The sequence below is a fragment of the Python bivittatus genome, unplaced genomic scaffold (genome assembly GCF_059951505.1).
Source record: "Python bivittatus isolate LINGU-HERP-01145 unplaced genomic scaffold, Pbiv_v1 ctg000480_np1212, whole genome shotgun sequence".
Classification (NCBI taxonomy): domain Eukaryota; kingdom Metazoa; phylum Chordata; class Lepidosauria; order Squamata; family Pythonidae; genus Python; species Python bivittatus.
The window spans coordinates 24,650,005-24,674,321 of record NW_028277075.1 but is presented as its reverse complement, the minus strand read 5'-3'; the positions used below and the strand labels follow the sequence as shown (position 1 = coordinate 24,674,321).

At 39.4% G+C, this 24,317-nt stretch overlaps 2 protein-coding genes across 4 annotated transcripts in view; both read left to right on the top strand.

The window, feature by feature from the left end:
- Window positions 1-9,943, top strand: part of EXD1 (exonuclease 3'-5' domain containing 1) — a 28,876-nt gene extending 18,933 nt beyond the window's left edge. The window contains exons 6-11 of the mRNA XM_088145479.1: window positions 1,457-1,543; window positions 2,209-2,313; window positions 2,459-2,539; window positions 3,071-3,214; window positions 7,109-7,300; window positions 8,511-9,943. Coding sequence (XP_088001605.1) covers window positions 1,457-1,543; window positions 2,209-2,313; window positions 2,459-2,539; window positions 3,071-3,214; window positions 7,109-7,300; window positions 8,511-8,858 — 957 coding nt within the window. The 3' untranslated portion in view covers window positions 8,859-9,943. The remainder of the gene's footprint in view (window positions 1-1,456; window positions 1,544-2,208; window positions 2,314-2,458; window positions 2,540-3,070; window positions 3,215-7,108; window positions 7,301-8,510) is intronic.
- A 2,009-nt stretch (window positions 9,944-11,952) lies between these two features.
- The window catches only part of INO80 (INO80 complex ATPase subunit), a 68,163-nt gene continuing 55,798 nt past the window's right edge, over window positions 11,953-24,317 (top strand). For 2 of the 3 annotated variants that reach the window (XM_025168632.2, XM_007431354.4), the window contains exons 1-2: window positions 11,953-12,300; window positions 22,203-22,388. In XM_025168632.2, coding sequence (XP_025024400.2) covers window positions 22,246-22,388 — 143 coding nt within the window. In that variant the 5' untranslated portion in view covers window positions 11,953-12,300; window positions 22,203-22,245. Of the gene's footprint in view, window positions 12,301-20,644; window positions 20,865-22,202; window positions 22,389-24,317 lie in introns of all 3 variants that reach the window. The other variant, XM_088145478.1, reaches the window with a different exon arrangement.

Genomic DNA, 24,317 nt, shown 5'->3' with positions numbered 1-24,317 from the left:
AATCCAGTTGCACTGAACAACTATTTCAAATGGTTGTGGAACCTTCCTGAACTGTGGCAAAAGCTGTATTGAATTTCCCCATATTGCAACTTCTCCATTTTCAGCAGAAGAATCCTCCAGTGAATCAAAGTTTTCTGTGGACCTCTCATGCTCCCCACACCCAAAAAGGCTACCTTTTGGGGGAGCTAAATTAAGATTAAACCCAGCTGATATAAGATGTCCCTGGACATAATTTATTTATAGCACACTTTTTTTAATGGCCTGTAGTCTGAAGTATGGTAGAATCTGTGAGATTTAAAATAGATTTAAGTAGGTTTAACAAACATTTCTCAGTTCAGCAAACTGTACTGCAAGGAGGGACTAAGATTCCATTAATGGAATTCTCAGTAGTTCATCAGGCTATTATTACAGCGATTCATGGAGCTTTTAATATTTACCAGGCTAACATTTGTGATGCAACAATGAAATTATTGAGATGTAAATTTTATGAATGGATAAATAAATCCAATATAAAGTTGAGAACACTTCTCTGTTGTGGCCCCTATCCTCTGGAAGAGCATCCCCTCACAGGTGGGGATGGTACCCACTCTCCTGGGGTTCTGGAAGGCCCTTAAGACCTGTCTCTGTTCTCAGGCCTGGGATTAGTGTGTTGGTGGAGCTCCTGTTGTGTGGGTGTGGTTTTTTTAACCATCATGGCTACTTCTTGACAGCACAATTATGTTTTGTTGTTATGTTTTTAACTATTGTATATTTTGACATGTTGTAAGCCACCCAGAGTCTTTTGGAATGGGTGGCTATAATACATCTAATAAATAATAATCATAACAACAACAAAATTGCACAGTGGAGCAAAAAGATTTCTGCCAATATTGTAAATATATGGTATGACCACATTTGAAATACTGGGTACAGTTCTGATGAACAGCATTCAAAAAGGATTATTGTAGGGGCTGGAAAATTTCTGCTTCAAAGAATATTTATATTTTGGGCTCTTTAAGAAAAAGTAAGGTTAAGGTCAGGGAACTTATTTTATTATGTTTTTTCACGTATTATGTTTTTTCATGTATTTTGCAATACATTTAAAATACAATTTAAATGTATTGAGGTTCTAGATAAAATATAAAAAATTTGAGGACAATATTTATTATTGGGGTAGTCCTAGTATAAATGGTATCAAATGAAAGAAAAAAATAATAACCTCACGAGGATTCTGTTAGGCTGAGTAGAATGCCTTGTCCTGAATGTCATTGGCTTAAAAGACCTGAAAATGTTTTGTATAAATACATGATAATAATGCCCAAGCAGGCATGAAACAATTCATTATTTACACTGTGTTGATCAACTGCTTTATCCTTCTACATTTAATGATGCATGGTAACTTTGGGTAACAAAAACTAGTTCCATGTTGTTTTCCTTGTCTTCCATGTCCTGCTATATCTTTTTGTTTCCATATTAGATGATGCACATCAAAAAGCAAAGCGTATGTAGTATAGCAGCAGAGGGTGTCAATTTGTGTCGGTATGGAAAACTCGCTTGGTTACAAGTAAGAATGCACAGTATGCCTCGCAATTTGGAGTGTAAATGTAAAAAAAAAAAATGGTACTTTTCTTACGAACAATAATGGTCTAAGAATCAAAAAAGATATGCTGTATCTTTGCCTTCCGGTGTAATTCCTCTTTTTTGTTGTTTTTGTATGAGTGATATATCTGGGGCTCTTCACAGAATTCTCAATTTCTGTAGATCAAGGTATTATGGGAGGTGTAGTTAGAATCTGTCCATATCAGATTGCATCAGTTTCACTAAACAAAAAGATTGAATTGGAGGGAAAGAAAAATGCTAATGTTTATACCTGACTAAAATTAATAGGTACAATAGTTCGTGATTACAATTTAAAATTAAGTAAAATATATGATCAGAAATTAGATAAATATATAGTTTATCCTTTATGTAATAGGATAAACAAGTTAATTTTTTATTAGAATATTCCTACTTGCAGTTAGATATTCTTTCAACTTAAGAAGCTGTGAACTTCACAGTCCAATTTGAAATATGTCTTGAAAGTAATTGCCACTGAGTTTAATGATACTGTAACATACTTAGAATCAAGATAACAGTCAAAAACATTGATACTCTGAACATATTTTAGTATTAATATTTGGATTACAGCAGACCTATAATTTTGCTCTTTTCTCTACATATTTACTATAGATTGCAACAAAAAGTCAGGTTTTCTTATTTGACATTTTTCTTCTGGGAGCTCGAGTGTTCAAGAATGGACTACAAATGATATTGGAGGACCAGAATATTTTGAAAGTATGTTTCTATGTAGCACAGGAGATCCAATAAAATATGGGGAGGAAACATGAAATTATGTTTTTTAAAAAGCAAGAAAAATGTGTTACTTTTATTATATTTCTTGATCAAAATTATTATATTGCTTCTTCCTCACATTCCTTAGGTTATCCATGATTGTCGTTGGCTTTCAGATTGTCTTTCTCACCAATATGGAATTGTGCTGTCCAATGTCTTTGATACACAGGTAGCTTGTCAAATACTTCTGTATGTAACCAGATTTGAGGGGAAATAGTTTAATATGCTACTTTATAAAAGAATATCTTATCTCAAAGTTGTCTGTCCTTAATTTACGTGCATATAATATTCTATACAATCTGGTATCTATCTTAATTGCTATTTTTTGATAGTCTGTTTTAGATTTCAAAGCTTAAGGAATGATGACTTTCATGGCTACATAAATGGATATAAAACATGCCAGTTGTATTGTAATATATAGTGCTTCATGAAAGATGACTGAAAAAAATCAAGATGAAAATCTCTAAGTTTCTCAGTCAAGATTTTTACAGCTAACCTTCTAACAGCCTTTTATTGGTCTTCTATTTCCTTCTAGCATTATATCATTGATTTGCTGAAAAATACTCTTAAATCTGCTAAAAGCTATTTATTGGATTAATCCTAAAGTGATAATGACAGAAGAATGATCCTCTGTATTCAGGTTTCTTTTGTTTGTGAACTGCAGAAGTGATTAATTGATCTCCCCCCTTTTCCCCCATAGGTTGCTGATGTATTGCAGTTCTCAATGGAAACAGGTGGTTACCTTCCACACAGGATCAGCTCTTTACAAGAGTGTTTAATACGGTATCTGGGGCTGCCCTACAAATGTATCTCTTTCTTGGAATACAGGCAGCAAGCAGTTGTGGTAAGATGGTTAGTTCAGATGGCATCATCATGTGAGTTGAAGGAAATCAGATCTGCTTGTAGCCCATTATCTATTTTATACCTTCTTGAGGTTGTAACAGAAATTGTGCCAAAAATAGCATATACTTAATACTTACCATGATTTTTCTTTGATTTGGCACAGAGCTAGAAATTGCAAATAACAAGGCAGGAGTTACGTTGTGCAGTGCGAAACATTCTGTAGCCTATCTAAATGGAATAGCACGGGCATTATTTCTGCTGGACATATACCACATAATTTTCTGGGAAGGCAACTATAAAGTTCCATTAAGACCTTCAGAGATTAGGTGGGCTTCAGGGAATGTCATCAAAGGTTATTTGAGGGAAGTTTAAGAAAAGAAATGGGTAAAACATTAAGAGTTTGAGGCATATGAAAACCTGAAAGGGAAAGCCTATGATAAGAGCCAATAGGAAGATATTAAAAGGCAGATAGCAAAGGCAAAGAAGTAATCCAATCTGGGAGCTCAACATAAAGGCAATTCAGGTAGTCCTTAGTTAATGATGGTACAGGTAGTCCTCGACTTATGACCACAATAGGGACTGGAAAATTGTTAAGCAATGTGGTTGTTAAGTGAGCCGTCACGTGACTAAACTTGATTTTACGATCTTTTTTGCTTGGTCGTGAAGCGAGACAGCACATGACTGCAACTTGTGACCTTCCCTGCCAGCTTCCCCATTGACTTTGCCTGTCACAAGCCAGCTGGGAACATCGTAAATGGCGATCACATGACCGCAAAATGCTGCAACTGTCATAAATGCACAACGGTTGCGGTATGCCTGAATCACAATCATGTGACCATGAGGACAGTGCAACAGTCATAAGTACAAGAACCAGTCATAAGTCAATTTTTTCAGTGCCATCGTAACTTTGAATGGTCGCTAAATAAATGGTTGTAAGTTAAGGACTACCTATAATTGGGACCGGGAACTCTGTCACTAAGTGATGCAGTCATAAAGCATAACCTCACATGACTCTGTCGACTTACCTTGGCAGTTCTGGCAGTTCCAGTTGCAGTCGTTAAGTGAATCCTGCATGGTTAAGCAAGATTGCCATTTGCAACCTCCTGCCAGCTTCCCCATTGACTTTGCTTGTCAGAAGCTGGCAGTGAAGGTCACAAATGGCAATCATGCGACCACGGGATACTGCAACCATCGTAATTGCAAGCTGGTTGCCAAATGCCCGAATCGCAATTATGTGACCGCGGGGATGCTGCAATGGCCACAACTTTGAGGACCAGTCGTAAGTCTCCTTGTTCAGCACTGTTGTAACTTTGAATGGTCTCTGAATGAATTATCATTAACTGAGGACTGCCTGAATTCTAATTTTTGGGATATTAGTCAGTTTAGTACTGCAATCCAATGGATTCTTATTATGATGCAAGTTTGATTAAACTCGCTATGGCTTACTTCTGAGTAAACATGCATAGTTCAATGCAAGTTAAAAAATCTTTATTGGATCAATATTAATGTTTATTTATTAATTTAATTTTGATGCCACCCAACTCCAACTGACTCTGCAGCTCACAAAATAAAAACATAAAAGAACAGTAAATAGAAATACAATAAAAATTAATCCAAACAAGAATTACACAATAGTTATAAGATGGCAATTGAGACAACACGCCAATATGTATACAAATATGACAATACCCCAAACAAGAGTGGGGGTCATCCACTCTACTTTAAGGCCTGAAAGAACAGCCAGGTTTTCAGAGCCTTCCAGACCATTAGAGTGGGAGCCATCCAGATCTCAGGGGAGACCTCTTTCCAGAGGACAGGTACCGCTACAGGGAAGATGTGATTCCTGGATCCTGAAAGATGACACTGTTTAATTGAGGGAACCTGGAGCATACCCACTCTGTCAGATTGTACCAGCAAGGCAGAAACCATAGGAGATAGGTAGTCCCTCAGATAACTGGCCCTATGCCACATAGGGCTATACAGGTGATAACAAGCACGATGAATCATACCTGGAAACACACTGGCAATCAGTGCAGCAGCAGAGGCACCATGTGGACATGACAAGGCAAGCCCATCACTGCTCACACCACTACATTCTGGACCAGTTGAAGCTTCCAAATGGTCTTCAAGGGCAGCCACATATAGAGTACATTGCAACAATTGAGCCGTGAGATGACAGAGCATGACTGATCATTTGAAGGGCCACCCAATCTAGGAAGGGATGCAACCGGCACACCACATGGAGCAGTGCAAAGGCCCTCATGGCCACAGGTGCTACCTAAACTTCAAGTGGGAGCTCTGAGTCCTGCAGGACCCCCAAGTTGTGTCCCATTCCTGAATGGAGGAGTGCAACCCCATTCACAAGTGAAGGTGGAAAATCCCTAGATCTAGCCAGTCTCAACAGCTGCAACATATCTGGTCTTGGTAGGATTGAGCCAGAGTTGGTTTCTTCTCATCCAGGCCTGCACCGCCTCCAGACACTGGGATAGGGCTTTGACAGCTGGCCTGGGGTTGAACAATATAATTGGGTATCATCAGCATACTGATGGACCCCGTACCAGCAAATGACTTCACCCAGTGGTTTCATATAGGTGTTGAACAAAGGGGAGAGAACGTCAAGCCCTGGGGCACCTCACAAAGGAGGGGTCTAGGGAGTGACCTCTCCCCCTGCCCAACACTGACTGGGACTGGTTGTGAAGGAAGGAAGAGAACCACTGTAATACAGTGCTCCCCATTCCAGTCCCTGGAGTTGGTCCACAAGGATACTGTGGTTAATAGTATTGAAAGCTGCTGAGAGTAGAAGGATGGATATCACATGCCCATTCTGGCTCTGCCATGGGTCATCAACAAGTATGACCAAGGCTGTCTCTGTACTGAATCCCAGCCTGAAACCTAACTGAAACAGGTCTAGATAATCCATTTCCTCTGGGGTCCTGTGTAACTGCAGCCTGACCATCTTCTCAACAACCTTCCCTAAAAAGGGAAGGTTGGAGACAGGACAGTAGTTGTCTAAAATAGCTGGGTCCGGCAATGGCCTCTTGAGGAGGAGACATAACCTAGCCTCCTTCAAGCCTGACAGCACTACCCTGTCCCTCAAAGAGGCTGATACCACTGCATAGTCTCAACTACAGGTCAACTCCCTGGAAACTTTAACAAGAAAGGAAGACCCTGGGTCCAACAAACAAGTGGCTGAACTAACAGTGCAGAGAACTATGTCCACTTCCTCAAGAGTCACTGACTCAAACTCATCCTAAATCACACCATCAGACTGTGCCGACACCTCAGTTGAACCTGCCAATTGGAGTCCAACTTGGTGTGACTTTATCCACCAAATAATCAGAATTCCTCACAGATGATCCTGTTGCTTGCTGCAACCTAGCAGGTCACCCTAAAGAGGGCCACTGGGCAACTGTTGGTGAACACAATAAGGGCAGAGAAATATTGACATCCACTGCCCTTATTGTCACAAAGTAAACTCTAATATGGGCTCTTTCTTGTGTTGGTGGCTACCCTGATGACATTCTGGAAATTGGTTAAAACAAAACTTCTCTATTTTTGTTGATATCATCTGTGGCTCACAGCTGATTGCTTTATTGTTATGTTTTTATGAATTTTAGATTGCTAATGTTTTCATGTTTTGATGTTAACCACTGGAAATCTTTTGCTGATTTTGATTTATTTATATAAAAAAAACAAATAAATAAATAAATATTGTTGACATGTAGGATAAGACTGAGAGTGAATGGCTCATCTAAAGTAACCTCTGAGTTCATATAGAATGATTCTACCGAAGGTTCCTTTGATTCTTTGCTGTTAAGCTATAGCAGCAATTCCATCAACCAACTCAGTTTTGAGGAATACCAATGAGAATATTGTTTTGTATTTTTTCATGTAGAAAAATCCCGAGGTCTGGTTTGTGCGACCCCTTCCACCTGTATTGATGAATGTATTAGCTCTGGAAACAGTGTACCTCCTCCCTCTTCGTTTGCTGCTGCTTGATGAAATTATGTCTGATTTAACAACTTTAGTGGATGGATACTTGAATGCATTTCGGCAAGGATCTGCAGACCCCCTGGGAAGCATAGAAGTAAGTTCAACCTCAATTGCACACTATTGGGTAGGATCATCTAATTTATTAATGCTATTAACCATTAACTACTGAAGCACTTTACTGTGACTCAGTCAATAAAATTAGTGAAGATTTTTTAAAAAACTGCACTCCTTTTGTCTTAAGTTGAAGAACTGCAGTTGAGAAACTTCAGTATAGGCTTTACATTTTTATTGGCAGAGAGCACACAAAACTTATACTGAATTTGAATTAATATTTATATTAATTCAACATTTCCATACAGCAGAAGAATATGTCTGTTAAAATTATTTAATTATGAAAATATTTGTTTATACTTCTTATTTGAATATATCTTACTTTCTAGGACATTAGCAAAACAGAAAATTAATTGACATTAAATAAAAACATAATAGTAGTAGGTTAGATCAATAAAACTCATGCCAGAAAACTTAAATATCTAAAATATCAAATAAAACTGGAAGTATTAACAAGTCTTCACCTCATATCAAAATAATAGTAGTGTAGGAACAGGTACAACTCCTGTTTTCAATGCTTCTAATGATCACTGGCTTAATATTTTTGGAAATATATGTTTCCATATATTTTCATGCTGAAAAATGTGCAGTAAATACTAAGTGCATACAAAGCTTTCAAAAGAGGTAGTTTGCGAAGTGCAACAGCTTTGAACTTTGCTTACACATGTATATGCATGCAGATACAACTTTACTGCTGGACTGAAACAAAGTGGCTGTGTGTGCCCAAATGCATGCTGATAATCATGTGTGAGGTATTTCAAAGAACACAGCTGCTTTAATGCTTTGAAAAGAGGGTTTCAATCATGCTAATAAGCTTTGCAAATTATCTTTTTCAAACACTTTGCAAAGCCCTAGTAAAACCCCTTCAAACACATAAATATTCTTCAAATACTACACAAAATATAGAATTCACCCTTAAAGAAAAGAGGGAACTTATTATTTACTGTAATTAAATACCATATGCTTACAGAGTTTGAAAAAATATACTTAATATTTCAGTTTTGGTTCAACAGAGAATATGGTATCTCATATGAATCAAAGATTCAGGTGGTTGCTGTTAAAATATCTGAAATCAGTGCCAACTGCTGTGTTCTTCATGTTTACCTCATTTCATAGATATAACAACAGTACTTCAAAGAAACAATAAAAATGATAATCAAGTGCTACTCTTAATTGTTTCTGTGTTAAATCAGATATCTTCTATGGAGTTACCAGAAGAGCTACGACAACTGGCAGATGTTTATAACATACGAAGAAAGACTGCAGTGCAAAAGTTCCAGCTCAGTGAGGAAGGTTTCCTCATCAGAAAACAAGTGGAGCCAATAAGAAGGAAAATGGCGGCGAAAGAAGCATATCCTAAAACATTCTGTCCACGTTCTGTCCATCTCTGGCTTCCTGGTAGTCAGGGCAGTTATGAAAAAGAAGAAATATATCACCATGATAACCAAGAGCCCACAATTGGCAGTGGTGAGATAGAATCTAAAATGGAAACAAAAGGAGGTATTTCATGTAAACTGACATTGGAAGAGACTAAAATGTAGGGGAAAAAATTCTCTCCAATATTCAAACCACAAACAAATATCAGTTTTACTTTAGAAAAAGAAATCAGACAGGTTTTGAATGACAAGCATGAATAAACAGAAACTCCTATGCCTGTCTTTTTAGCTCAAAAAATGAATAATATACCTCAGTTCTCATTTCAAGATATAAGGTTGCCTTTGCCTTCTGTGGGGCTGTCTTGCCAATCCTGGTCTGACACTGTTGGAATCTCATTTATCTGGCAAGTCAGATTACTATCCTTTTTTCCATAAGAGGAAAGAAAGTGGGGGTCTTCCAAATTTAACTGCCAGCTAAGAGTATTAAGCTCTAGAGACCAAGAGCAGAAATTATTTTCTTTAGGATTGGGGGCTTCCATTGGAACAACAAACATGGGATTCAATATTCTTTGCTGCAATGCAGAACTGTCTCTCATGTAATACAGTTGACACTGTTTGTTCACTATTTGCTCGCTGGAGATTCAGGGCTTACTCTTTTCAATTTCCAAATAATCAGAGTAGATTGCCCATCTAAGACCAAACAGTTGCATAACAGGAAAAGGCTTCCAACCTTGTTTATAGATTAGGTTTTTGTTATGTTCATTAATTTTATATCACTGGAAACATATTTACTGAAATACTAAGTATTAGCCCAGGATAACTGCTTATTTTTTTGCACAAGGTAGCTATAGATAACTGTAGTTTGAGGGGAAGATCCCCTCATGAAGGAATCAGCAAACTTCTTTTTCTAATAAGTTATCTACACCCTGATGCATTTTATTCTGGAGAGGTATTGTAGTTCACATTATTAATATAAGTAGAGTATGGAATATGTGGTCCAAGTTTGTAAAAGTACCTTTTTAACTGAGATAGGAAAAGGCCCACAATCAGGTAATATAGAACCATTGTAACAGATTTGTGTATTTGAAAATAGGTCAGATATTGCCTGGGGTGCACTTGAACAAATGCAGATTTAGTAATGTGAAGCTATGATTTCAAAGACAAACATGACATTCTTCTTTGAGATTTTTTTTCCTGTAGTAAAACAGTTGGAATGTTCTGTTTAAAATAAAATTTTAGATTTCTCTTTATGGTCTTTGTGTAGAATGAATGTGGTAGAATAACATTGCTTACTTCCAAAGGGAATAGTGTAATGGGTCTATGTGTTATTGTGCACTCATGAATATAGGTTCAGAAACTACAGTTTTAGAGGTGGAAAAATAGGGAGCTAGTATTCATCTCTGAAATGGGCAGAGCTTCCATTATATGCACACCTTGGGGAAATAAACATTCCCACTCCATTTGATTTCAAGATGCAGAGATGCAAGCAAGATGTGAGAAAAAAACATCAATAACCTGCTCTATGCTATTGAGTCTTCTCTGATACCTGAAACTTTAAATGATTTGCAGGGTCTAGTAATGAAACTCAAGGAGCACAGTAAAAACATGGGACTAAGATTAAATATAAAGAAGATCAAAGTAATGACAACAGGTACAGCAACCAGCCTTAGAATTGACAATGAAGATATTGAAGTGGATCGCTTCTGCCTTTTAGGGTCAACTATCAGCGGTAAAGGAACCAGCAGTCAAGAAATATGCTAGACTAGTACTTGGCAAATAACAATGATAGCCTTGGAAAATATATTCGGATGCCACAATATGTCTCAACCTACAAAGATCAGAATCATGCAGAAATGGGTCTTACCTGTGTTGCACTACATAGGCGAAAGATGGACTTTAAAGAAGCAGGATAGAAAGAATATTGACACTTTTGAACCTTGATATTGGAGAAGACTCTCGAAAATACCATCAATAGCCAAGAAAACAAATGAGTCATTGAACAAAATCCAGAATTCTCACTTGAGGAACAAATATAAAATCTTACAATATTTTATTGTAAGCCACCCAGAGTCACATATGTGAGATGGGTGGCTATATAACTCGACGAAATAAATAAATAAAATGACTGGGCTCAAATTAACATATTTTGGACACGACCTAGCTCTCTTCAGAAATGTTGTGATCATAATGTTGTGAAAGGTAGAGGAAAAAAGAGGCCAATCAGCAGCAAGGCAGATGAACTTGATTATATAAGCGATGGGTGCATTGTTGGAAAACCTGAAGAGCCCAGTTGGACACCGATCATCCTGGAGAAGATCTATCTATCGGCATCAACTTTATGGCCCATAATTAATTTGGGATTTATTCAAACCTTTCCTTCAATGATGTATCTGTTGTTAGTACCAGAGAGCCAGTTTGGTGTTAGTGGTTAAAGGCACCAGAATAGAAACCGGGAGACTTTGAGCTCAGTCCCACCTCGGGCATGAAGCCAGATGGGTGACTTTGGGCCAGTCGCTTTCTCTCAGCCCAAAGAAGACAATGGCAAATCACTTCTGAAAATGTTGCCCAGAAAACTGCAGGGATTTGCCCAAGCAGATGCCAGTCAAGGCTGACTTGAAGGCATCTCCCCACTCAAAAAAGCAAAAACTACTTTAGAGCTCTCTCTGCTGGAACCCTTTAAATGAAAATAACAAAACTGTAGTTTTCACCTGTTCTAAAATAATAATACTGAATTGGAACAAATGCAGGCAGAAAAAACAAATTTAAGGCATGCCAAGTGTTTTCTGACACAGTAAATTCTAGATTAAATTAGTCATCCAGAGCCATTGGCAAGTGACAACGCTGGGAAAAGGTCCGATTTTAATGTATCTGCGAGAATCGTAAAAGGTTTTGGAGGCGTTCATAAATCTACTGTGCACATAACTGAAGGGTTAACCGAAAATTACCCTAAACAAACTTGAGGCCTAGCTGGGCCTGCAACCACACTTTGCGCCAGGTTAAGATTAGTAGAAACAATACGTCACTTCCAGGGAGGTCCCGTTGGAACATCATTCTCGCGACTCTTTATTTGAGCCTCGCGCGAGAATTGCTAACTCACGCTAGTTTCTGGGAGCCGAAAGCACTCGGCAATTTCCGTCACTCTCAGACCCAACCAATCGAGCGATAAACGAATCGTTTCTGGAGGACTTCTTTTGGGTTTCGTATGGGGACCGAGCGCGGGATATGGACTTAGGGTCCGCATTAAGGTTGCGGCGAAGCCCATTGGGGAATGTTTGTATGTCTGTGCTCGGACCACTAGCTGGGGGTGCCGCGTTCGATTGTTCTGGCCTGGCTATGGCGCCTCTCCTCCCCCCCGCCATGGCTCCCCGTGTCCCTGCTCCTCTCCTCTCAGTGAGCGAAAGTGGCCGCCGCCGCCGTCCCAGCGCCCGCAGCCGCCGCCTCCTTCTCAGCAGCAATAGCGCGGCCGCCATCTTGTCGAAGCAGAAGTCGAGGGCGCCGCGGCAGGACACAAGCAGCGCCAACGCAGCACGGGCCGAGAGGCCGGGAGGGGAAAGCGGGGCGGACAACTCAGGAGCTATTCTCGGCCTAAGCCGAGCCGCGCACGCAGGTGAGACGCCGTCGCTCGCGGGCCGGGGCAAGTGGCAGCAAAGCGGGGACCCGTTAGACCAGGCCGCGGGATCAACCCCCGTCCGACCACTCCTTCGCGGTCCCCCAGTAGTGGCCCCGGCAGCCGGGCCTTCTCTTAAAGGGACAGGACGTTTTCTTGCGGGGGGGGAACCCGCTAGTGGGGAAGGGGCAGGACTCCAGGGTCTCCCCTTTCCCATCAAATGCTTCAGCAGGGCGAGGGAGATTCCGCAGGCGAGCCTTCACTACCTCTGGCCTCGGGCAGCATGCGGTGGGCGAGCGTGTGTTGGTCACACCCAGTCCACGGTCACACGTGCGCACCTTGCTCAATGCCTGGCAATGGAAAACGAGGAAACCGCCCGGCCTGATCGGCGTCCCTCTCTGGGATACAGGATTCCTAGCCGTGGGAATGTTTGGGAGAGACTCATGCTGGTATGTTGAATGAACCTGAGATCCAAGTACAGCCGTTTATCAAGCATAAAACCAAATAAAGAGCAGTGGGCATGAAGTGTCACTTTGCATCCTGGTTTTGTCACCTTAATCAGAAAAACGAGTATGTATTTATTTAGATTAAGTAGGTTACATTTAAAAGAATGCTTCACGGAATACATCACAGGCACAGATGATACTTTGGTAGCTATTGGCATTGATTGTGCAAAATGTCTTCAACGTTTGCTAGAAACTAATAGACGTTAATGGCTGGCAATTTTACTTCTGAATTATAATTGACATTGTATATTCTATGATTAAATAGACGACTTGACCAGACCATGCAGTGTAGCATACAATGGTGGTGATCACTTCTTTAACCCTCTTATTGCAGGCATGGTCTGCATATCAGAGAAATTCTTGTGGTAAGTTGATTTGTAGGACTTGAGTGTTTCTGATCTTTAAACGAGTTTGAGTTGAGACTATGGAGTGTAAGGTAGAATTAATAAAGCTGTATAGCACATGAGAAATTATTTGAAAAAGGTGATTCAGAGTGCCTGGAGCGCAAACTCAGCACTGTGATCCCAGGAAAAGATGTGGCTGCATCACAGAATAGCAAAAAAGTACTTACATTTTTGTTCCCATGTTCTCCAAAGCACATTTTCTGAATTATTTCCCAAGTGTTCCACAGTTCTAATAATCAGAATATTTATTTGCTTTAATGAAAAACTTCATAATTAAAATTAAATCAATTTTATTCTGATTAAGCACTGAAGCACCTTATTCAGTGAAGTTGGATTAGAAATGTTGTGTTTTGGGTGTGATGTTTTGTACAATAATAAAAAAAATCTATGTGAAAGACATATTTATCACCAGCATGTTATCCCTTGGCTAGGCATTCTTGTACATGACTGAAATTTTATTCACATACCAGTGCATATACCAAACATTTGTGATTATTTCTAACTACCCAACAAACAAAATACTGTGGTGTTTTTTCCTAGAAAACTGAATAACTTTTTGAAATACTGAAAAGGAGATGCATTAATTCATTATTAAGCTTCTCATATTTCTATAATGTTTCCAGTTATATATAGGGCTTTGGTTGAGTTATTCCTTGTTAAAATATGCTGTTTTGCTTTTTTTTTTTTTAATACAGGAATTAGAGGCATGAAGGCTCAAGGAAAAAAAGTTTTTCTCAGAAATTCTTGTACGCCACTTAAAGTCACCTGTGTGAGATGGGTGGCCATATAAATCATAAAAATTAATAAAAAAGAAATATTTGTTAATATTTTCATTCTAAATTATTCATAAAATAGTTAAATGTGAAAGAAATTGAACTATATTTGAAAATACATCAAATAAAAAAATAAACACATGAAAGGGTAGAGAAGCTGGCTTGTTACAAACAGAACTCCAATTTTCAGAAATTCATGAAAATGAAAAAAATAAAGGATCTGAAAAAGTAGAAACCATTGGTAGTGTTAGCATTTCATATGCAGAAAATGAGACAGATTATACAACTTTCCTTGTTGCAAAATGTGTTTTCAGAACTTTGTCCCTGAATCCTTTCTCAGTGTTCTAAAATTAGTGTATTTATGCAGTGGAAAAAAATTCCAACATCCATAACTCTTTTTGTTTTATTATAACATTGATGGGCTTTTGTTTGCATTTTTAACTTTTTGCCTACCTGCTGCTTCTAAAAATGCAAAAATAAAAAGATGGCATATTCTTTAGAATTCAGCAACTGTGCATATATTTTTATTTTTCCTAAATTTTCAGGTTCCTCCCCAAAATACATTCTTTTAGTGGTGTTAACATTTCTGGAAATTTTAAAGATCTATAACTGAACACAATTGAGTGCATTTCTGATCATGAATTAAGGTAGGAATTCATCTCTCTATTAAGGCTTGCAGTTTTGCTTTCCTGAATCTCTGCTAGACTTACATAAAAAGTCACATAATCTTCCAAATGATCTTTTTATAGAAATTCTGTACAAGTATTAGAAGTTTCTGAATATTTTAGATATGGTGCTGACTGTAACCCAAGATGATAACACTGGCCTGCCATGATATGTGAACATCATCCAAAATACAGGTTGTTACAGATAGTTTGTGGTTCTGTATATTGCACAATCAAGTTTTAGACTAATATGTTGTAACAGCACCACTCGTGAGATTCTTTTATGATTTAGCCTATCATAAGAAACTAGAAAATTGAGTTCACTGAGTAAACTATGGTTGAGGTTTCTATGCAAACAGCCACAGTGCAGCTAAAAAAACCATGGTTGTGTGCTGCCATGGGCCATTGACATTAATGTAGCTAAAATACTATATACAACTAGCAGTAAATGGCTTAACATAACTACTTTAATTAAAATAGCAACATTGACACATTTCCTTGGCAATACAACCAATATTAAACAGTTACTGTATCTTGGTGGTATTTCCCCCTGAGCAATAACTTGCAGTAAATCAGTCCATGTAGGATAGTGATGGACTGCATTTATAATGTCACCTTTCTCTCCCCCCTTCCCCACCATAATATACTCACCAGCAGCTACAGAGATCCTGTAGGGTCCTTAATGGTAATAGAATACAAGTGCAGTAATTATGACTAGTAAACATGCATGCACACCAGCATTCTTTACAGGTGGTTCAAATAGTCTTGAATTAAAAACATGAATTATTTATAAAAACAATTGAAAAGTAGATGCACAGGGCATAGACATTTCAGTTAAAATAACTAGCCAACTCTGGTGCTCACTTCAGAAAGTGTAACAGAAAATGCATTGGAGAAGAGTGGTTGTAGGGTATCGCTTATATTGAGATAGGTGGTTTTATCAGGGATGTGAAGAGGAATTGTTTAATTGAAGTTGCAGCAAGCTCAGGCAGTACAACTTTGTTAGTTGCCTTCTAGGTCAAGGAAAATGAATATTGTTATACTTCCCATAACAATTGCCAGTTTGTCTTGTGTTTGGAATATGTTAATTAACTGCCAGAATGCAAAAATAAAAATCCTGTATTGACTATCAATTATCTCCAATGGGAAAAAAGAAGCAAATAAAATATGTCTTTTAGAACCCAAGCCTTGTACTCTTCAGAGCAACTTATCCATAGAACAAAAATATGTGACAAGGTCTTTGTAGAGGAGACTTTATGTGAGTTTTGAGCATATGACTTATTTACCCATGGTTAACTGAGTTTACTTTGTTCTCGTGAGCCATAAATTAGCGACATGGGCTGGATTTGAACAACACAGTAAACTAAGATGTGGCTAAGTTGTAGTTTAGTGTGTGGGAACACAGCTGTAAAAGCACTGCCTTCTGACCTGGGATAACTTTGGTGCTCTCAGTATTCCATATTATAGCTATGCTGGCTGAGAGTTATTCCGTACATGTACAACGGCACAAATTCTTGACATTGCTATAAACTGTAAACAATTTATTTCACTTACATGAATACCCAGGTACAATGCTCTTGGAATATTCCTATAAAATTGATTGGGAGCACATGTTTATAAGACATTGGCAGACCTGAAATAGAGGTCTGCAATATTTGACTTTTGTAGTTGCCTATGCCCTTAGTTTTAGCTGCTGTGTAGACAAAGGGGTTCTCCCCATACCTCCAATAGAGTGAAGAGCACACGGATTTGATAGATGCATTGCTGAAGTATTTGTCTCACTTTGAGTTACAGGGAAGGCAATCCCACATAGGCCTTTTCTGCTTCAGTGCAGAAAAGACTTTGGCAATTTGCCATATTGGTCCTGCCTAGGCAAGCTGTTCCAAGTCCATTGTCAGTTAAGCTGCTGGACTCTCAATCTTGGATCTGCAGTGGACTTCAACTCCCAGAATTATCAGCAATGGGGAAATTCTGGGAGTTAAACCCATACAACTGCTCTGGTTGGGAAATACTAGTTAAGAGAAATTCTGTTGTCTCATTATCCTAACTAAATGGAAGGTGGAAACTTCAAAGCAGTGTAGCAGTGTCATAACCATTCTGAGGAACTGCTGCATGCTCCAGGAGCCCTGTTTAATTAAATTCCTACCCCATATTTATCTTGGGTTGCTTACCACTGTGCTTAGTCCCCTTCATCCTATTCAACTATGACTCTTACACATTTATCTGGCCTATTTCTAATGCCTCCTCACTGGAGGCCTGAATATAGTAATGCATCACCCTGACTGCCATTTCAAGTGTCATCTTTATACTGTGAGCTGTTTTAAAGCTTCCTTTTTTTACACTTGCTGCTACCCATGATAACAAAGGGTAAATAAAACCCAAATTCTGATTTCTTGTGTTGTGAAGTAGTGGTAAGCCTCTTAAGTTTACAGCCCACTGGCAGGTCCATTCTGTAAGGCAGCTGAGGTGAATAATCAGTTGGAAAGATTCTGTTCTGCTAACCCTAATAGAGAAATAGTTGCAACTATTAGGGTTTTAATTAAACTGTCAAAGTGACTTTTTAAATTAAAATGAACTAGACTGCTAACTTTCTGCTCTAACAAGGCTCATCTGCCTTTCAAAGTTGAGGGATGAATGGCTTTTAAACAGCTTCAAGTTTTTTATATCACTGTATGGTAGGATTGGCTGCATTTATTACATAACTGAGATTAAAAAATCATTCTTAGATAAGAACTGGATTCACTGAAGTTTGGTCCTGGTTAAGCTATAGGTATTTGTTGGTTTGTTAAGGGGGATACAGAACACTAATAATGGCCAGTAGCTGCAGTAATAGTGTCTTAAGTGTTTATGAAGGATGAATGAGCACACAACAAGAGAGCATAATTTACAGTTATTTTTAATTGGGTTATAGAACTTTAAACATTTACATTAATTTGTTATACTTTGTAACTGAGAGAAAAGCAGTTGCTGTCAGCATGAGAGTAAAAGTCCTGAGTCCTTTTGCCTTAGGACAACATTCTAACTGTAGTGCCCCTTCTTTCCTTCCAAAGAAGAAATGTAATAGTTCTTTGCTAAATGTTTTTCCTTTAAGAAGGAAGAAATTAATTTTATACTGAAGGACATATAAAATGAACAAGCAGTCCAGATTTCTCTGGTGTTGAAATACTCATTTGGTTTTGTGTGTATTTTGCAGTTGGATTATTGTCATTCACCCTGCATGGGGCTGCCCTAGAAGATGGTTGGTCAACAGTGGTATAACAGAATAACCAGTACTGTGAGGGTTGTAGTGGTTGCTGGATCATTTCTGAGTGCAAGGTGCTATTTATAGCTTAGGTCCTTGCCACCTTCTGATCCAGGTGGAATCTGTCTGCCTATTATGCCTGGGTCAAGAGAATAGGCTGTAACCTCTCTTTGTGGGGTTACAGCCTATGTACAGCGAACATGAAGATGTTGTGGGGAGGATGTTCAGAAGCATTTCCCCTGCTTCCTGAAGCGAGGGTTGTCCCTTCCTTGCTAAAATTTTGAAAGGCACTAAGGCCTTCATGGTGCAAGTTGCCATTTAATCAGAGGCAAATGCTTGGCTAGTATGGTGTTGCATGATGCATTAAATATTTGTATAAGAACATAGTCTGTTCTCACAGTGGCCAACCAACTGCACAAGGAAGTCCCCTAGAGACCTGGTTTATATTAGCATTACCATATCTAGGCTACAAAATTCTGAATGACCTACGAGATGGCAGCAAAACTTAGAGTTTTCCATATCTCTTTGCTGTTATTTAGATTTTTGCAGCCAAATTTGGTATCTCTAGTTTACACATACTGTACAATAATATGGTTTGCTTTATTTTGGCTTAGGTTTAGCATGTTAGTGATATGTAAGCCATAGTTTCTGGGTTGTTACATTAGATTAACCTGCCAATTATGGTTTATTCACTGTGGGAACCCAGCTAGAAAGTCAGTATCTGGATTTACTTATTGTGCTAATGACTTGTTGATACACAGTTTATGGAATAAATTGCATCTTGGTGTATTCATCCGATACATTAACTGAAAACCAAACAAATTACATTATGGCTTAATATAACCAAGTCAACCCCTAGCAAGGGCATTAGGGAGGGTCATCAAAATCAAATGGCAGTTATGATTGATGCCTGGCCCCTTTTGTACCTGTATCAGGGTCACATGCACAAAGAAAGGGATGGGGTTTTGATTGTGTGGATGCAGCCATCTTCACTTTTTTGATTATCCACCCTTGTGTACACAGTGTTAGTTCCTAATGTTTTAAAACTTCCCTTTGCAGGAACATTTTTAGCATATATCTTAGTTTGTTGTAGAAACAACATTGTGAAAGTTATGAGTTTTCAATTCCCACTGTGCACTGGCCAGGTCTGCTCAGTTTTCTGGAAACTGCAGGTTTTGGTGCACATCTGTGTTTGGATTCTGCAGGATGAAGGCCTCTTTATTGAAGGTTATAGACCATAATCTACCACCCTGATCCAGTATGGGTTAGTAGATTGATGTTTTTCAACTTACCAGTCTAGGGGAAGCTGAAAGTCACCTAGCGACTTCCATGCATGCAGAAGGACTAAAACCTGGATGACCCTGTTCCTAGTCCAGCACTTTAACCACTACATTGGCTCTCATATAGGTGTGGAAAGTGCAGATTGGCTATCTGTACTCTGGGGTGTAATTTCTCCTTGTTGGTAGGCCATTTTCTTTTCATTAGTGATAGCATCAAGAAACTTCTAAAGAGCCTTTGGTTTCCACAGGACTCTATTGGAAAATCACATCCCTTGTTCATAACAGTGAGAGATACAGGAACAGTTTTATCTAAGTTTTATTATTTGTTCCCAGTACAGGTACTCCTCAAGTAATGCTAATTGGGACTGGAAACTGTTGTTAAGTGACACAATCATAAGTCAAAAAACTACATGGTTGTGCCACTTAGCGACAGCAGTTCCAGCAGTCCTGATTACTGTTGTAAAGCGAGGACCTCAAATGACTGCGACTTAAGACTTGCTGCTGGCTTACCCATTGACTTGTGGGAAGCTGGCAGGGAAGGTCAAGAAATTGTGATCATGTGACTGTGGGATGCTGGATCACAGTTATGTGACCATGGGGCCCTGCAACGGCCGTAAGTACAAGCACCAGTTGTAACTACCACTCCTTCAGCAATGTCATAAGTTCAAACAGTTGCTGACCAAGTGGTCATTAAATGAGCACCACCCGTATATTATATAAAATATGTAAAATAGTTTGCATTTTTAAACTAGTTTGTAATTCGACTAATATGGACAATAGCATGTATTTAAGGAAAGGTCACACAACATTCATATTAAAGCAAAGTATGCATAGAAATGTACTATAATATGAAGAAAATGTTTGTAAAAGTGCACATATAAGATATATATCATGTGTCAAGTAAAAAAGGAACTGAAGGAACCATTTTGAAAACAAAATGGACAGATTTGCCTTTTCCTTGTATTGAAGGGAAGTCATCGCAGACTGGCCTAGGATTCAGTAAAGAATCATATAACTTGAAAAAAAATTGTCTTATGTCAAGCTTCGTCTCTATTTTTCTTGAAATGCTTACTTTAAAAAAAAACTAACATTTTTGCATATCCTGTCCATGCTTTGGCATGAGGCATTATTCTTAAAAACATTTTTAAAATTCCCCAAAGAAACCAGATTTTTTCAGGGAGGAGTTAGTTTGAACAGGTTTATTAATTATAGTCTATCATACCATTCATTATTTATTCAGTCAATTGTCTGGTTTTGTTTTTATTATATTACATTATACACTGGTTAGAACCCCCCCACCCAAAAGTATTATTTTTAGGAATGCACATCACATCTTTTTGACTCTGTAGATGATGAGATACCTTATACTTCCAACACAGTGGAATATTATAGACTAACATTTATTTTCTATGCACATTCTCTCTCTGCTGTAGCTGTTCATTTTCATGTAATTATGTCCTTTCTTCTGTCATCAGCCTTAGCCTTGGCAATTGGATTCAGAAATTGGCTTGAGATCCATGTCAAGAGAATGCTGTCAGTGGCATGAGAAAGAGTGGGTGTATAGGAGAATTTTTACGAGTTCATTTGGACCAGAGGCTAGAACACAATTCCACCGAAGCACAAATTGGTTTATTAGGATATTGGAGGCAAAAGACAAGCCTAAAGTAGACAGGGATGCAACCCCTGTAAATAGAGGTATGCAAATTAAACTATACATTTAATCAATATAGCAAACAATTTTATTGGATTATGATATGTGTGTTAATGAGGTCAGGTTGGTAAGGTAATGATGTGAATATAATGACTTTTTTAATTGAATAAAGGGTTCTAAGAATGTGTCTGTTGAGATGTAACTTGTTCCTAGGTGTTATCAAATGCCATCGCTTCCCAGCACTTCTACACTCTGAATCAGCATTCCTTTGTGTCTAAGTGTTTTATGGCTGAGCTAACACTTATTTTTTCTTTGGGAAAATACATATGGGGAGGTGTAATTTACTTGCCTACAGGTAGTCCTTGCTATCTGACCATTTGTTCAGCAACTGTTCAAAATTACAACTGCGCTGAACGAAAGGACTTATGACCTGAACTCAAGTTACAGTGATCTGGGCCCCTGGCAATTGGTTTGCCCTTATGACCAGTTGCCAAGCGCCCCACAATCATGTGATCGCCATTTGTGATCTTCCCTGCTACCTGCCGGAAAAGTAGCTGGCAGGGAAGGTTGCAAGCCGCTGCCGCCTGCCAAGAGGACTCCCTCTTGTCTCTGAGGGCTGCCTGAAAAAGCTCCGTGCCGAAATCCAAGGAGCCGCCAAAATCCTGCTTTGTTTTCAGCATGAAGCTATTACAGGCTGCTTATATCAGTTTCGCAAGGTGCTTTGGAGGCTGACTGAAAAACCTTCGTGCCAAAAATCCAAGCAGGATTTTCAGCCACGGGGGTAGGGGAGGGAGCAGGTGGGGGAGGAAGGGAGGGGTGTGTGTGGAGGTGTGTGGGAAGGTTGGGTCAGGTGCATGCACCCGATCTGCACTGCACCCCGCGGACCCAACCTGACACCCACACACACCCAGCCCAACCCCCCCCATGAACCCCCTCACTCCCTCCTCCACCTGGCAGTGCCTGGGGCTTGCAGCTTCTGACTTGATGGTGGGAAGCTGGCAGGAAATTGCTTGCCTCTAATGACCAGGGCATTCACTTAATGCAATCAGGATTGCAGTCACTAAGTGATGCAGTCATGTGATATTTCACCTAACGACCGCATTGCTTAGCGACTAAAGTTCTGGTCCCAATTGTGGTTGGATAGCAAGGACTACCTGTATTCTAGCACCAAATCCATATTTTCTCCTTCAGGTGTAATTAACCATATGTAGAATAAGTGTACAATTCTGCAACTTCTGACGTCTTAATTACAGGATATTCTGTTTAGGCCAGCCATGTGTGAGATGTGATGTAGTAAAATAATATTTTTTATCCTGTCACTGAAAAAAAAATCCAGAAAATAGGTATGTTATGTTAAACTACTACATTCTGTTTTAAAACAGCTGTGCGTTAGGAGACATCTTTGCATGAAGAGAGACTTGTTCTATGGCCTCAGAGCTAGGTTCAGGAGAGGATGGCAACTGCACAGAGCTGGCAACGCCCCTCTATCTGCGGTATTTGGAGAAAGCTCTGCGGTTGGATCATTTTTTACGACAGACTTCTGCTATCTTCAATAGGACTGCATCCAGGTATCAAAACCATCTGTTGCTGATGTGGACTCAGTTAAAAAAGCAGTCATTTCATATTACAACTATCTTAACACCTAACATTAGTTTCAGTAATGGAGGTGAATGAGCTCAGGAGGATGGGAACCCATAGATAAGTCAGCAAATGTCAGCTTCAGATTTTAATATTCAAAAAGGAGCAGAGTGTATACCCAAATATCCAGACGTATATCCTGGTGCTGCTGTTAATGCTTTTAAAAGCAGTGGGAGATATGGCTAGCACTTGCGTGTTTATTTTCATTTAGCTCTGAAAGCATAGTGTATTTAAAAAATATAAGTTTGCCAAAGTTATAACTTGTTTTCTAATGTGAAATGGAAATTTTGAAATCAGAAGAAAAAAATTTTTCTAGAAAAATGGGAGAAAGTTAAAAGTATACCAAACTTAATTTCTTATAAATGTCAAGTTTATTTTTATTTATTTATACATCACATTTATATAGCCACCCATCTCACAAAGTGACTCTGGGTGGTGTACAACAATTAAAATATCAAGTGAATAAAAACAAGCATTATAAAACGATAAAAATTTATTATTAGAATAAAAACATCACAAATTTTTTAAAAGATTTAAAAAAAAGATTTTAAAATACTCAAACCCATGGAGAGAGCAGAGTATCAATTACAGCGGAGCCATCTAAGAATGTCTCCGGTTCCCAAAGCCCCCCATGCCTGATGACCCAACCAGGTCTTGAGGGACTTCCTAAATGACAGCAGGAAAAGGGCGAGCCTCACTTCAAGAGGGAGGATGTTCCACAAGGAGGGAGCCACAGCAGAGAAGTCCCACCTCCTGCTACCCATCAAATGCAAGTCCCTGGCCAATGGAACATGTAGCATACCTTCCCTGCCAGATATAAAGGGACAGGCTGATGTGATTGGGGAGAGGCAGTCCATCAGATAACCCATCCCCATGTCATGAAGGCTTTAAAGGTCAAAAACAGCACCTTGAATTGGACCCGGAAGCAAACCAGCAGCCAGTGCAACTTCTAGGAGCGCACATAACTGCCTGTGCTGCCACATTCTGCACCAGTTGAAGCTTCCGGATATTCTTCAAGGGCAGGCCCATGTAGAGTGCATTACAGTAGTCCAATCTGGGGATGACTAGGGCTTGAGTGACTGAGCAGAGCTTCCTGATCCAGGAAAGGGCGCAATTGGCACACAATAGAGAGTTGTGCAAAGGCCCTCCTAGCCATGACTGCTACCCACTCTTTGAGCAGGAGTTACAAGTCTAGGAGGACTCCCAAATTGCACACTGGGTTTGTCTGGGGCGGTGCCACCCTATCCAGCATCAAAGATGGTATAGTCCCAGAATCAGCAGAACCCCAAACCCAAAGCCACTCAGTTTTGCCAGGGTTCAGTTGAAGCCTGTTATTCCCCATCCAGACCCTCACAGCCTCCAGACACCGGGATAAGGCATCCACAACATCACTTACTTCACCAGAGGCAGAGATGTATAGTTGGGTCTCATCGGCATACTGATGATACCTCACCCCGTGGTGATGGATGAGCTCACCCAGTGGCCTCATGTAGATATTAAATAGGAGTGGGAAGAGTACCAAACCCTGTGGCACTGCACATAAGGGGCCGAGGGCGGGATCTCTCCTCCCCAACTGCCACCAACTGGAATCAACCCTGGAGGAAGGAGGTGAACCAGCACAACACAGAGCCGCCCACCCCCAGTCCCCTAATCCAATCCAGAAGGATACCATGGTTGATGGCTTTGAAAGCTGCTGAGAGGTCAAGTAGGACAAGGATGCACAACCTCCACCCTGCCCACTCCAGAGATCATCCAGAAGTGCGATCAGTGCTGTTTCTGTCCCATACCCAGGTCTGAATCCAGACTGAAAAGGATCCAGATAATCCGCTTCATCCAAGGCCCTCTGAAGCTATTGAACA